This window comes from Micromesistius poutassou (assembly GCF_964030765.1).
Source record: "Micromesistius poutassou genome assembly, chromosome: 22".
Classification (NCBI taxonomy): Eukaryota; Metazoa; Chordata; class Actinopteri; order Gadiformes; family Gadidae; genus Micromesistius; species Micromesistius poutassou.
The window spans coordinates 9628711-9644539 of NC_140292.1; the positions used below are offsets into that span (position 1 = coordinate 9628711).

The 15829-nt window shown below is 44.6% G+C and overlaps 1 protein-coding gene across 1 annotated transcript; it reads right to left on the bottom strand.

Moving 5' to 3' along the window:
• Nucleotides 1-70: 70 nt before the first annotated feature.
• slc2a11l (solute carrier family 2 member 11, like) lies at nt 71-8299 on the bottom strand (the record flags this gene model as incomplete). The annotated part of the gene is made up of 13 exons (XM_084486432.1): nt 71-292; nt 434-561; nt 651-726; nt 1047-1148; nt 1473-1583; nt 3208-3395; nt 3515-3663; nt 4060-4189; nt 4414-4534; nt 6359-6523; nt 6842-6940; nt 7030-7078; nt 8292-8299. 13 exons carry the CDS (start codon nt 8297-8299, stop codon nt 71-73), a joined length of 1548 nt encoding a protein of 515 aa, XP_084342558.1.
• Between the last annotated feature and the right edge of the window lie 7530 nt (nt 8300-15829).

Sequence of the window (15829 nt, forward strand, 5' to 3'; positions counted from 1 at the left end):
CTCCACCATGACAAGGCACACGTCATTCCAGTTTCACTAAAACATAAACATAACATAAAAACACAGGCCGTCAGAGTTTGGTCTGACACTTCAGACCGTATATTTCATTATCTGTCGTACCACAGGGTGTAGACCCACCCCCCTTTTCAGTCTTAGTGTGCATCTTGCGAAACGCTTCCTGTATCTCCAGGGGAGATAGGTTGTTGGTTTCAGGAACGTTGAACCACATAAACACCGCAATGAGGATGGTGAAGAACAGGAAAATCAGAAAACAAAAGCTTTTCAGATGGACCTAAAACAAACACAAACAGAAACACAACATCATCAACAACAACAACATCAAGCCAGGATGAGCAGCAGGAAACATCCAACATTACTACATATGGTGTGAAGCCTGTGAGGGAATGTTCCGTGTGGGCGATACTAGACGTACCACGAGGAGAGGGAAGAGCATCCCCACGACGAAGAGGCCCACCCAGTTGATGCTGCAGGCCAGAGCGTAGCCCGCCGGTTTGTAGGACTGGGTGAAGAACTCCGCCAGCAGAGTCATGGCCACTCCCGCTGAACCAAAGCAAGACAAATGACCACACCGATCACGGTATATACACATGGTGTATTATATATAGATGGAGGTGTTTTGTGTGACCTACAGGGTCCGCAGGAGAAGGAGAAGATGCTGAGGAAGATGAGGACGATGCTGCAGTATGGCATCCAGCTGACATGATCCTGGGGAATGAGATTATTGACACATGCCATTCACTGCACATAAATTCACATTTATACTTATTTTTACTCATTTTCATATTTTTTTTATTTTTACTTATCTTTATTTACTTCATCTTATACTGTTGCTGCTATGTGGCTGTTGAGGAACCAAGCCTAAGAATTGTACTCTTGTGCACTTAAATAAAAGTAACTCTGATTCTGATTCGGATCCTCCTGACTGGTGCCTTTCATCACTGGAGGTGAGCAGCAGGTGAGTCCACATGGACGTGTGTGGTGGCAGAGGTGTTGTTCTAACGGCATTGGGTCGGCCTCTGACCTACCTGCTGGTTCAGGGTGACGGTGAGCAACATCTGGGTAACAGCCATGCATCCGTAGCCGCAGATCAGAAGCTTTTTTCTCTCTATGCTTCCAACAGCTACAGCCTGCGAGCCCCAAAGGTACATGACATGAACCATTAGGGGTCCCCTGAGTTAGGGGTCCCCTGAGTTAGGGGTCAGTGCCCCGACACAAGAAGCCCTTCACAAGGAGGTCACACTTTCTGATAGTCAATAAACATGATCCCGTTTTAAATGACATGCATATGCAATGTAGAAAATTGTTCTTCACAGAGAAGGTCACAAGATAGAATAAACAATGATTAAAGGAGATCATTTATAGTAAAACCAAGGGAGCTTTATTAAGGTAGGGGACTATAACTGTGGGGGTTTGCTGTAAATCAGTAGAACAGAGACGTACTAGGGACTTACACAGATCACAGAAGAGAAGACCTCACACAACCCAGTCCCAAAGACTACGTAATTCAGTTGGTTTTTTGGGATCCCTGCTGTAGTGAACACTTCGGTGGAATAAAAGTACACCTGGAGTAGGAGAAAGATATGTTGATATCCGGGGAGAAAATGAGATACATACCTAAATAAGAGAAGATGCTTTCAGCCTGAATGTGTTGAACAAATAAAGATACTATAAAGAGAGAGAATAAAGAGTTTGGCAAACCTGTGTGGTGAGAATAGTGAGGTGTTGACTGCTTGAGCTTAATTTACTGCAGACTAAACGCACTGGTTTGCTGCTGCCCTTGTCGATTGTTTTACACTTTGACAGCTTTTCACACTTCCAATCATTATTGGTTTTCCTTTTCTGAGATGTTTATGTTGCTCTAAAACAATGCCGGGGGTTTCATTTCTGTATAGCAGAACTTCTGGTGGGAGACGGCTACAACGGGTCTGGAAACCAGGCGATGTAATGCATCGTTACACATCGTCCTGTTTTGTTACTGTTTTGTTCTACTGCACTTCTAGAGGGGCTTCTAAACCAAATAGAGCAATGACCTGCAAACAATGTTTCAGCATATAATTACTAAACAATGACCAACTGCATTTCTACCATTGACATTCCTATGCTTTTATACTTCCTAAATGGAGGCGTCGTTGCGATCTGACGTCACGATGCACGAGCACTAAATCGTTCATAACTTTAAAGACGCTAACCGCATTTTGTAATCAATAATAACTTTAGAGTGTTAACATGTAGTATCAACGTGTCGCACCCGTCGCTGGTGGTTGGTGTTGGCCGACACTGAACAGTTGGGTGTTGACGGTTTTTGGGCAGCACACCAAATTTAGACGTGGGCAGTTTAACAACCATCCTTTTGGATTTGTCTTGCTAACACTTATCAAGATTTGGTTTATGCCTTGACCTCTGCGTTCACGTGATGGTACATTGAGAAATGTATATAAAATGTACTTAAAGAGGAACGTATTGTTCAACTTTTTGTTTTTATCATTTAAACATCTTCAAAACAATGGTTCTGAAATGTATATTAAAACCTTGTGGGTCAAGCCATCGACTGTTATGTGATATCGAGCCATGAACGTGTACTCAGTGGCAGTTCCCTTCTGACCACTCTCTCCTTCACTGGTCTTTTTGGAGACAGTATAGAAGCACAGCGGAGGAGCTTCTGTTTCTGTTGGCCATGTCCCCGACAATTTGGAATTGTTTTGACACGTCACTCAAAGTACCGTCGCTAGAGGTTGTGATTATTCTATAGACCACAGACTGCTTGGCTGAGGTGAACCGTTAGCTAGTCACTACTGGCTCAAATCCAATCAACCAAATTTTCTCAATAGTGACTATAAGGTCGGATTGAAAAAAGTGGTTTCAGATTCAAGTTTCTATTTGCTGTAATATTCCCAAATTAAGTACTTATGGGTGCAGGGGCAAAGAGAAATAGATCCCCTTTACAATTTTTATTTAAATACATGATTTTATACTTTATTTGTTCTTGACATCACATGTGGAAGTCTCCATCGAGGTCTATGATGGTTTTAAGAACACAGGACCATCTTAAATGTTCCTTTAAATGTTGAAGTAAAGATAAACTGATCATGACTCGAGATAATCGCAAACCACACTTGATATAAAAATGTTGCAACACACATAAGTTAAAAGTAAGTTAAACAACTAAGTTAAAAGAGTATCACTCACGGCATTGATGCCACACAGCTGTAAGGTTACGAAGTTAACGACGATTGTCAGAACCACCCAGCGCAAGGGGCGGCTCCGCAACAGTTCCATGACTGAGTGGATTTTAATGTCCTGAAGATCTATTTTCTCCTGCAGCATCTCCTGAGTTTCCACACTGTAGTCCCTGGAACCCCACAACCTCTTAACAGCTGAGGAGGAATGGATACAACATGGATGCCTTATGGTTAAAGACATGAGGCTAGCTGTGGTATTAAAAGGTATTAAAAGGTACTTGACATTGTATTGGGTTTGAGGTGGGTAGGCTGACCTCTTTCATAGCCCTGCTGGTCTCCTCTGTTCAGCAGGAGGTAGCGGGGGGACTCTGGAAGGAGAGGCAGGGTGAGGAGCTGGAACAGGGCAACAAACCCACTGAAACCTAGCAGCCATACCCAGAGATCCTCTGTTCCCAGCAACTCTCTGCAGAGGAACCATCGATCAATGAATCGATCAATCATCAGTACTGGATAGTATCAGATTGTAATGTCAAATGTGAAATCTCTCATCATGCTATGCCATTAAAAGGGTGTGATGGTGGGGGTGGTGGGGGGGGGGGGAAGGTGTTAACATAAAAATGTCTAGATCCAACTGTCGAAATGTGCAGTTCATTCTCAAAGGCCTTTCACTAATTTTCTAAACATTTAAACTCAAAACAATGTGTGAATTGTCTGTGGCCAATATAAATGAAGCCCAACATAAAGCTCAACACCACCAGACGTGTCAGCCCATCCCCAGGAGATGGGGCTAATGGTTCAGCACGTCACCTCGCCACCGTGTGACTCAACACACTTCTCCGGTGTGCATGTGTTCACTCACCTGATCCCCAGGAGCTGACCCAAGAACTTCCCTAAAGCGGAAAAGGTAGCAGTAGTCACACCCACCGTTCCTCGCAAACTCTTCGGTGCGCATTCCACCAGGTATATTGGGTGAACGGTTAGGATGACCCCTGGAGAAAAACAACACGGAGCCATCATTTATGAGAGCAGTCGATAAACTAATATTTAGTGGCTAATTATCTTTTTAAGTCCAAATATACATTCATTATGGTGTGTTTGTATGATTGTGTGCATGCCTTTGTTGAAGCGGAGGGAGGTTATAGAGCAACTATCCATGAGAGATCTATAGCAAAGGGAGAATATAAATAGGTACAGGATTTTCTTATGAGCTTACCGGTGTTGAGGCCATAGAGAAAACGTCCAACCATGATCATCTCAAAGGACACGGCCCATTTACTCAGTATCATCAAAACTGAGGCAACGATGGCCACCAGATTGTTCATCAGAAGACATTGCTTTCTTAGGATTAAAGAGATTAGAAGATATCAACTTGGACTGAAGCACTTCCTTAACAATTTGTCACAAAGAGACTGGCAGACCCAAACACAAAAAAGAGGCGGCAGACAAGGTTGCAAAAAATACATACTTGAAAACTCAAACAGCAAATAGGAACATGGTTAATGTGAAGCATTGGCAAGACTGAAAACTGGCGGTCTCAGTCCCTCGGTCAGTACAGGGCTCATATTGGCTAGTTGTGGGTCTGATTCGCCAAAATTAGTTTGAGCAGGGTTCTGAAGCTCAGTCTAGAAGTTGGTAGTTAAGCCTAGCTTAACTACCAAACATATGATCCAACAATATGATCCCTCTTCTGGGGCGATATGATCCCCAGGGATATGATCCCTCTTCTAATAATGGATCCTGTAGTTTGTCTACGACGGTCGAGACGGCAACAGTGGAAATCTTGGATGATGGTGATGTCCAGGATTGAGGACATCCACGGTGGAAGAGCCAGACACATATTTCTCCTGGTAGGAGTCCTGTAGCGGGGCCAGGGGTCAATGTGAGGTCCTGTGGGGGGTTGACGGTCTGATGGCTGAACGTGAGGTTGATCTGCGTGTTCCAGTTGGAGGCGTTAGGACACCTGGTAGACCCATGAGCTCTGCCATCTCTCAGCTGCAGGTAGTTTGAGAGAGACGCACAAAAAAAAAAATCCAGGGGAAGTGACCACTCCTGTGTGACCACTCCTCATATGTGGAACAGGCCACCACAAAGTCCCTGAACACCCCTTCTTTGGCGGCCCACCCAAATGTATGAACTCTATTTTTCTATCATTAGCAGAACTGTCAGACCCAGGAGAAAATCTTGGTGGCAACTAAAATTGGACCTGGAGGCCCATGCCTTGGATCCATAGCCCTAAGATGATGATCCCAAAACTCTGGAAGTCCAATAGAATGATTTCAGTTTTCCTCTCTAATTCAGGTGAGTCCAACTTTCGGAAGATCTTCTGGTGCTCGAACTCAGGATGATAGGAGACGAGGATCCAATCTAAGTCACACCCACCAGGCTTGACATTAGTGCCAAATTTTGGGGATGTTCTTGAAATTCGTGTCGTCCATCCAAATGATAAATGGATAGTTGGAGCCCTCCAGCCAATGTCTCAATTTCTCTAGAACAAGACTCACTTCCAGAAATGGTTGTCAGAGACAATGGCAGAAGGCCCAAACTTGTTATACTTTGCAATACTGTGTTTACCGTGGATTGAGACAGGACTCAACACCCACATCCGAGATGGACTCATTGACAACAGAGAGAGCAGAATGACTCCAATGCAGGAACAACTTGACTTTTTGTTGAAACAACGTATAAGTTTATTAACATTTGACTGGCAATACCTTTATTGTGTTTATAAAGAATAAAACCGTGTTATTTAGGGAAAATGGCATAATCACAAACAGGGTCCAAAATAAACACCTGCAACCAGCCAATGACTGATTGATTTTACCATCTGCCGGGTAAAACAATTCAGGGTCAGATATTAAAACCTTTCCTGGCTGCTGGATTTCCACACTCCATTTCCACAAAAAATACAAAATTCTAAAATGACGTGTTGGCCCCTGACCACACCAGAAGAATGCGCCAGGGGGTCAGGGCGACCTCTGCTCCTAATGAGAGGCTTCTGGTTGTACAACGTGGGCGCCTGAACCCTGGTGAGGAGCTGTCATTCATTATTTCTCTAAGGTAAACCACAGAGGTGTTGAAGTCTATCCATGAGGATTGGAGTTTTTTTGAATTGGTGATCCTTTAACGTTCTTCTCTCACGGTGACTCTGCAGTAACTACTGACCTGCCGTACTTCTTGCCCATTTGTCCTGCAAGCAGAGAGCCCAGCAGACCTCCGATGCAGAAGATGGAGACCAGGAAGGACCAGACCAGAGACACCTGCCACTCCTCCAGAGGGAGCCCATAGCGCTTTGTAGACGTTGTGTTCACCAGCTCCTTTATAAACTACAAGCACCACTTATAAGTGTGTGACCGAGTGACAGCGTGTGTGGGTGTGTGTGCGTGTGTGCACGCATGTGTGTGTGTGTGTGTGTGTGTGTGTGTGTGTGTGTGTGTGTGTGTACAATGTTCAGTAAAATCTCATATATTTGTGAGGGGTTTGTATGGATTCTATGGACTGCTATTTTTGAACAATTACCAGAGAGATAATCTACAGAGATCCTTTAACGTCTGTTATTGAATACACTCAGGTCTAGCAAGTTAGGCCCAAAGTATGTGATGTATATTATAAATAAAGCTCTATATTTATGAAGTTTTGCTTACCAAAGAGAGAGAAGTCATGACTGCTATATTGAAGCCATACTGAAACGTTCCACCGATTCCAGTAATGAAGACCGCAGCAACTAAGAAAGGACACTCTAGCTGCAGAAAGAGAGAAGGTTTCATCTTTATATCCCAGTAAAATACACTTGTAGGCCGTATAACAATGATACAAAGTAGGCATCACTCACCAGGGACCGGGATTGCTTTGCCATTGCTGAAGTAATGTCCTTGTCCTGCCTAGGATGTGGTCAGATAAGGACGCTTTCAGACTGGTGGTGTTGAAACATTAACTGCTCACTGAAATGGTCACGTTTTTAAAGCACAGGCTCTTTAAAACAAGGAGAAAGAAGGACATCCATTTATTCAGTTCATCGTCTTGAGCGGTCTCCCTGTGTTGGTTGTCACATTAGTAAAAGGAGTACAGTACAGGCAGTTTGAACTTGGACTTTGACTGCAGGGAGACATTAGTGTCTGGGGCGTTTGGGATTTACATTTAGAATGTTTTATATTGGCTGGCTAATTATTATTGATAAATGAGCACACTTGTTCGCTAATTTAGTTTTTGTAGTTTAAAGCTCAATTGTTAAGGCACTTTATCTGAACAATGAACAAAAAAATTTGATAATGCATAAATGTTAAAATAATTTCTTGAGGAGCGAAAACAAACAGGATATGTTAACATATTAGAATGGGCATATTAAGAAAGGGATTAAAGTGATGTTGAAACCAAAGTAATGTGTGACGGGGAAGACAATATGGCTGTGATTAGTATGCATAAAGCAGCACACAGTAAGGTTGACCTTCACTTGTTGGATCAATAGAGGCTGTAGGAGCAGGAGGAAAATACAGACTGAGAGACGCTGAAGTTGAAGTATGTCGTAAATCGTTTATTAATTTGAAAGAATAGAGATTATGATACCAAATTTTTTCAATTAGTTTTAAACATGTTTTTTTTTAAGTGGGGTAGCCCATTTTTGATATCTTAATAAAACAGTGCTAAATAAGGGCTATAAAACTGATTGTAACTCCTCTGCCTGGCAGACGTGTGTGTGTCTGTGTGTGTGTGTGTGTGTGTGTGTGTGTGTGTGTGTGTGTGTCCGTGTGTTTTAGACTCAGCATGACTAGGGAGCTTCTGTTAAAGTATATTGATCTCAATAATTGCTAAACCCTGGCCATGACCCTTAGTTACATCATAGTTAAATATTATCATCATGCTGCAGGAGTTCTTAACACTGCGGCGTATTTTACATGAAAATCAGTGACAACAAACGGCAAAGGACAGCTTTCATTGAATGAAGTAAATAATTGTCTATTTAACTTGATCTAGTTAAATAGACAATGCAGATGGTGTAGATTGTGGAGCAGATCTATAAGAAGGGACAGGCAACTGATTTGGTGTTTTTCTCCGTTCACCACCTTTCATTTGTTGTGGACGGAACTGCAGACTCACCTCCTCATTTTGGTTATAGTTCAGGGTGAAGATACTGCTGGATGAACCTGGGAGGCACGGTGGGTGAATGGTGAAGCAGACCCGAGGAGGCAGTGTCCAGGTTTAGGCGGAGAGAGGGTTCTTCTAGTAGTGAGACCCCCTGAAAACCTGCTGTGTTCTTGCCCTGTCTCGTACACGTGATGAAACCATGGACACTTTTTGAGGATAGTGGATTCCTTTTTGGAGATTGCATGTTCAGTATAGCAAGGATTACAATGTGATGTTATTCTAGTATGTTTCTATTATTGATGGTCATCCAGTTCCACTTCAGATACAGCAATAGAGCACACTTACATGTAAAACAAACAATTTTCACAAATCAGTCAAATTCTATGCAACTTTATTTCCAGGGTAACGTTTCATAAGCTGAGGGAATGTATGGAATGTGTTTATATGACTAACGACCAAGTAGAAATTGATTGCATGATGTGTGTGTCTGTACGCGTGCGTGGGCTTGCGCACGCGCACACGTGTGTGTGTGTGTGTGTGTGTGTGTGTGTGTGTGTGTGTGTGTGTGTGTGTGTGTGCGTGTGCGTGTGTGTGCGTGTGTGTGCGTGTGTACGTGTGTGGGTGTAGTCTTTTCCTGCTTGACAGGACACATTGAGCACTAGACGCTGTGGTAAACTGTCTATCACTTAAATCAAATATTGAGTTTATGTTCCCGTCCCGAGAGTCAAATAATGAATTCATCAATCCCTGAAACGATACACAGCTGATAGACACAGGATCTTTATTCCAGTGGTGTTGGAAGCAGTAAAGGAAGGGAAAAAAAATAATTTTCTTTAGTGATTTGTGTTTATACAACTTAAGTCGGTTAAAAGTTGCACATGAGCAGAGAGCAGAGAACAGAGAGAGAAAGAAATAAACACCTGTTTCCAACTTTTGTTGGAAGAAAAAATAGATAATCAAATTATTTGGAAGAAAATATAATTATGGCCACATAGCCCACATAGAATGTGACCACAATGCAGTACCTGAAATACCAACAAGGCTTTAAGTGAATCAACAGTATTACTTCTCTCACTGTGACGAATAGTACTGACTGGCCGCTACTGGCTTACCAGCAGAGACTCCGGCAGACCTCCGGTTCAAAGGAACCTGCCACTCTTCCAGATGGAGACTGCAGAGAGTCATGTTGCTCAATGTTTGAGCGAACATTGTTGAACATTGTTCAACCAAAAACACATCTTGTCTATGTTGGTCAAGATAAATTATAAAAATCCAAGCTGGGGCATTCTAATAATACAAGTTATAGGCAAAGTTATAACAAATAACTAATGTATCTTTAGCGTCCATACCGTATCTCCCTGCCTGCCGGATCCCTCAATCCGCCTACTTGAACAACATGCAGTAACACGAACGGCCTTCAGGGGGCGACAACAGGATGACTTACATTTATTTCCAGCTTGTGCGTGCGTGTGTGCGTGCGTGTCCTCTTGCAGATGAAGACCCCTGTCGTCCTTGCTTGTGGTCATAGTGCGTCATGGCAACAGAGACGGTTGGAGGGTTGGGGGGGTGGGGGGGGGGGAGGATGCTCAAGGAGTCATGGCACAAACACAAAGGCCCCATCCAGCCGTGGCGACGGCTGATTAGCATGAATAATGGAAGGCCCCCAGGTTCCTGCTACACGGACCCTTCAGGTTCTTAAACGTTGAATATATCCTCATTATGGCAGTGTGAACTCTAGTGCAGGCAGGGTGACTTACTCAGCTAAGGCTTTTAAAAGAGCCCCACCCCCACCCTATCCCACCCCACCACCCCACTATCCCACCCCATCCTGTCCCACTACCCCCCACCCTATCACATCCACCCTATCCCCCCCTATCCCACCCCACCCCATCCTGTCCCACTACCCCCCACCCTATCCCACCCCACTATTCCCCCCCACCCTGTCCTGCCCTATCCCACCTCCCCCTGTCCCACCCAGCGTCCAACTCTGCTCTCAATTCTAACCAGCAGCCGAGGTGCTGGAGGAGCGGGAGAGGACTGATGGAGGAGCAGGAGGAGCAGGAGAGGACTGATGGAGGAGCAGGAGGAGCAGGAGAGGACTGATGGAGGAGCAGGAGGAGCAGGAGAGGACTGATGGAGGAGCAGGAGGAGCAGGAGAGGACTGATGGAGGAGCAGGAGGAGGTGCAGCAGCAGAGTGGAGGAGGAGCGGTTTCCCGCTCCCTGTCTCTGGGCGTAACAAAGCCCTTAACAGCTCGTGTTAACGGGGGGCCGGGGCGGGGCGCCGCTGCTCCTGAAGCTGGTCTTAAAGAGCAGAAGGTCAACGACACGGCGGGCACGCCGCTCCTCTGGGGAACGAGGAGGAAGAGGAGACGAGCCGAAGCAGAAGACAAACCTTGGAGAAGGAGCAGGAAGGCGTGTTCCTCGTGAGCGGAGGCGATGGGAATCACTCCTGGTCCCCTCACGCCAGCAGGGTTGCAATTAAAAAGCCTTTATTAACGCGCGGGCTGCTACAGAACACGCCCACCGCTGCGTCTCGCCTCTGGCCTTCCTCAGGGGGTTTTCCTCAACTACAAATGTTGTTTCCTTCTGATTCCGCTGTAGACAACTTGGTATTTCTCCCCCAGCAAAAACTCCAACATGTTGAGAGTAAAATATAAAATCAGCCTAAGAGATGCAGAGGAATGCTGGATGTGTACGTGAAAACACATTTCAACATTTCTAAAGCATGCATTCTGAATATTTGACCTTGACCATCGCACCCACAATAGAAAGCTTGGTAGCACTTCCTCATGGAGGTTATTCAAGGCTAACCTGGAGATCTGAACATCACTGAGAAAACCAAGTCCCGCAATGTGGGATGCATAAACGTGGGGTATTCTCTCTTGCCCCAATCATCCAACTTCTATCCCTATGGACAAGAAGCCCAACTTCTAATTACACACGTTTCATTGTGAATTCACCAGTAACCATAGGACTATGCTGCATCATGTTTGTTTATTTCTTATCTCTGAGTGAACAGTCGTGGTATTATCCACCGCTCTCTGCAGGTCATCGTATCACCGCCACCCTGAGGACGTCCCGGGGGCCGGGCTCACAGCAGGATGTGTTCTGATGTATTTTGGGCATCACTTGCTTATCGTTCTTTACAGAAAAAAAATAGGGAAAAAAAAGGGCCCAGCCGAGTCTATAAATAGTTTAACCATTGAATGACACGTGCGTACAGAGATACCATCGTAAGCTCCTCCCATAGTTTGTCCCTGGAACCGAGGACAAACACAGCGGCCACAAAGAAGTGGCAGCATGTGCTGTACGACGTCCCCCGGGGGAGGGATGATGTGAACCCGTCACCCGAGGTGACCATCCCCCCCCCCCCCCCCCCACCCCCCCACCCCCCCCTCCTCCCATGTGGCCAGCGTTGCCCTTCAGCGAGCCACTTAAGCCAGATTGCTTCAGTAAATCTTCAGCCCCAACACAAATGACTCGCATGTCAGGTGAGGGGGGGGGAGACGCAGCGCTCTGCCCGCACACACCAGGCGAGCAGCGCTAGGCTAACCGCCAGGCGGGAGAACAACATGGCTGCCAGAGAGAGAGAGACCGAGAGGACTTTACATTTACATTTAGGGCATTCAGCAGACGCTTGTTTCTAAAGCGACTGACGACGGTTAATACACACCGACGGCGGAGTCGACCATGCAAGGCGACAGCCAAGCTCGTCAGGAGCAGTGAGGGTCAAGTGTCTCGCTCAGGGACACCTCGACACTAGGAGGAGCCGGGGATCGAACTAGCAACCTTCCGGTTACAAGTCAACCTGCTCCACCTGTCCCACCACCTGGGTTAGTATAGAATATAGGGGGCCGGTGAAGTCTGTGTGCTCGTGGCCTGCCCACCCACAGGGTTATCCCTTACAAGGGACTTGGTGAACACACCGGTCCAGACGCTAGTGTTGCCAACACCCCCGTTCTGCCCAGCGGTCCACTGCTGTCAGGAATAACGTTCTGATTCATTTTTCCTCGCACGGCTGATGACATAATGAAACGAATCGTCAAACGGGCCTTTCAGGAGCCACCCGGGTCCATTAGTGGTCACTATTGACGCAGCCAATACTCGATAGCATTCAGCTTAGCTGATTAAATGAACAGAAAGAGAGAGTTGTCCATTTTAAAAGGGTTTAATGGTCCCTAGACTGCAGGCTCTCTACATTATAATGGAGCCATGAATAAGACAGCACAAGCTTCTGGATCCTCTCTGACAATATGCCAACAACTGGTAATACATTGACAGTTAGATCTTGATTCCTCAATTCCAACACCAACTTCTAAATAAGCTACCAGATCATCTTAAAACGACAGAGTATATATGATGAGCAATCCTGTCTCACGTCAAAGCGGTCATGACTACTTGAGGTTATCTTAACCTTTAAACCTTCTGCCCTCAACACCATTACCAGGGGAGCATGTCCGCGGCACCCAAAGTCATTCATCACTAATTCATTCACGCTGGGGAATAACAGCTGGTGGGAGGCTGCACCATACAGGTCCTTCCAGTTCACCACAACAAGGCCTTCTCTCTGAAACCGGTAGCTTGCATTCTTTTTTGGTTGGAAACACAAATGTGATTTCAAGTGTCTATCCACACTCGGAGACACACTTGGTAGAAAGTCAACCAGTATAAAACAGCCTCCAGTGAATACTGGTGGACAGATGGCGTCATCAGCCCCCCTGGCAACAGACGGCAGGTTACTCACTCTGCAGGCTCATGCAGGGCTCCTCTCCTCTGAACTAAAGAGCTGCTTCTTCTGAAGCACTGTTGGGGATTCATTAAGCCTGGGTGAATGAAAAATGTTTTTTTTTATTGACATGCACTATTGACATGAGGAAAAACGTTAAGAATATACAATTAGCAAAAATGCATCGAACCATGCATGTTTACTAAAAACACAGTTTTTATCAATTTGAATTTGAATATATTTTTGCGTGTATGAATAAAATAACCAACTCATTCACCCTCCAACAAGAACACGGGCTGAGTGACTTCAGGGTAAACGTCTATTGATTCAGGATATTGATTAGTCATGATGCTTACGGTAGGGTAGGATTAAAAGTCCCATCACATGCCACCAGGTGTGGTGTGATTAGCCACACGACGAGATCTGGCACACGTCTAGGTGGACACGCCCACTTGTGATGTCATAACAGACAGATTTTCAAAACGGCACGTAACGGCTAATCACGCCACACCTGGTGGCATGTGATGGGACCTTTAAAATGGGATGGGTATGAAAATACCTGAGAACGCAAGCTATCATTCTACAAATACACTCACCACGCTGTGTGTTCAGCATCTGCACAGGAACGCCCAGCTCGTTCCCTTTACATTAAGGAAGTACAACTGGGAGAGCAATGAATGATTCAGGGGTGCTGCTGGGGGAGAGGGCATTCCTGTGGTACGAAAGTGTGCTAGCGATGAAATGCACAGCATCCTGTCGAACCATAATCTAAGAATTTGCCCCATAACCTCTCTGGAAAAGTGATTGACTATAAATGTTTATTCCAGCGAAACGGCACACAAATGCTGCTATTGGGTTTTGCTGGTAACTGAAATATGTTACAACCACCAATCGTACTTTCCTGATAATTAATAAACTGAATACCTATGCTATAACTCTTACATTAACATACAGTAAACTCTTTCATTTTAGATTTAACAGTTTTGGTTTTATTTAACAAATAATAAACTACATTGAGCATTTTGTTGTTTCAAATGCTAAATAACTTAAAGCCTAGGCTATCAATTATGGCAGTTGTTTATTTTGATGTCCGCCTCCAAGAAAGAGTTAAGCTTCTCGGACCCAAAACTTTTCCAAAAGTAATCTGTTACTTTCCAAGAAAGTAAACCCCAAAAGTAACAAATTAACTAACCCTTTCCGAAAGGTAATCCGTTTTGTACTTTTGAAGAAAGTACCTTTAACTTTTCAAAAAAGTAATCAGTTTATTTAAAAAAATAAGTTATATTAAGCTGTTATCGTTTCCAAAAACGTAATCCTTTCTTTTTTCAAAAAGCTATCCCAAACTTTTCGAAATAGAAATCCCAAACTTCTCAAAAAGTTATCTTAAAGTTATCATAAAAAGTAAGCCATAAATATCTGTTATGGGGTTTACCACCCTTTAAACTTTGTGTTTTTTATTTATGCATATTACTCCGGTCATTTATAATACGTTTCCTAGGTCATATTTGTAACGTTTGAAGGTAATTTACCTACAACATAAACGAGCAGACGCGATCCCACACCTGCTACCATGCAGTTGAGCAGAACGCTGCAATTCCTTCAGGTAATTGAGGTAACCTCAATCTAGTGGCGCGTTTAGTGAGTCCCAAACACCGGCATGGCTCCGTCATGTGTCACGTGACAGTAGAGCCTCATTTTATAGCGGCAGGAGCCTAGATGGCCAGACCGAGAGATGGCACACACACACACACACACACACACACACACACACACACACACACACACACACACACACACACACACACACACACACACACAAACACGCACCACACGCACACACGCGCGCGCGCATACACTTTACACGTAACTTCCGCAAATAGGACTGGGATGTCACGTGATAAAACAGCTCCATCCTATCAGGAGCGAGTGCGCATTGCGATCCTGTGCAGAATCCTTTTTTTTTTTTTTAAAGGGAAGGTATTGATGAATGAACTAACTTTCAGCACCGTGGATAGCTCTACAACGCGAGGACACGCCACGGTGCTCTGTTCAGTCGCGAATCTATATAGACTGGACAGATTATCGCGAGAGCAGCTTGAGCCAACAATCCAAATTAAAATATTTGTATGGTATTATTTGAGATAATGTGTGAATGCATTTTGCGCCCTAAAGTAACAATCAACAAACGATAAATATAAATATTTGTTACACTAGTTACACTGTAGGCGATCGCGCCATATAGGAAAAAATGTTTCTGCTGCAATACGAAGACGTGTGGATGACAGGTCCAGTCTTTGCTTTATGGCTCCCCAGCTGCTCAATTTCGAACAGTTGCCTGTATTTCCTCTGGGTGATATAACTCCTCGACCCATTAATAATCCGGCCGCTGGCCATAGCATCAACCTGAGAACAGGCGCCTGGTCACGTGGTCGGTGACCAGGCCCCGGTCCGGTGAATGATGCCGCCTCCTGTGAATCACACATGACGATACGTGGATTTTATTACCCTGCGTAATCAATCAAATAGAAAATAGGCAAGTGTTCATTAAAAAAAAGCTGCGTTTTATCTTCGAATCGTACGAGTTATATGTGCAGGTGAGTTAATAGGTCGGCTGTTAATTAAGGAAAGATTGGAGAGAAAAAGCAGGCCTGGGTCTGAATAGTCTCCAATGATGAATGAATGAACCTGAAAACACATAATAATGAAAACCAATAAGCAGTCCTGCAGTAGTTCCCACTATGCAGGCCTCATGTATGAAGACAGACCAAAGTAAGTAGGCTGCAGTAGGTCATATTCACTTAATTTTATTGTATCGGCCTTCTA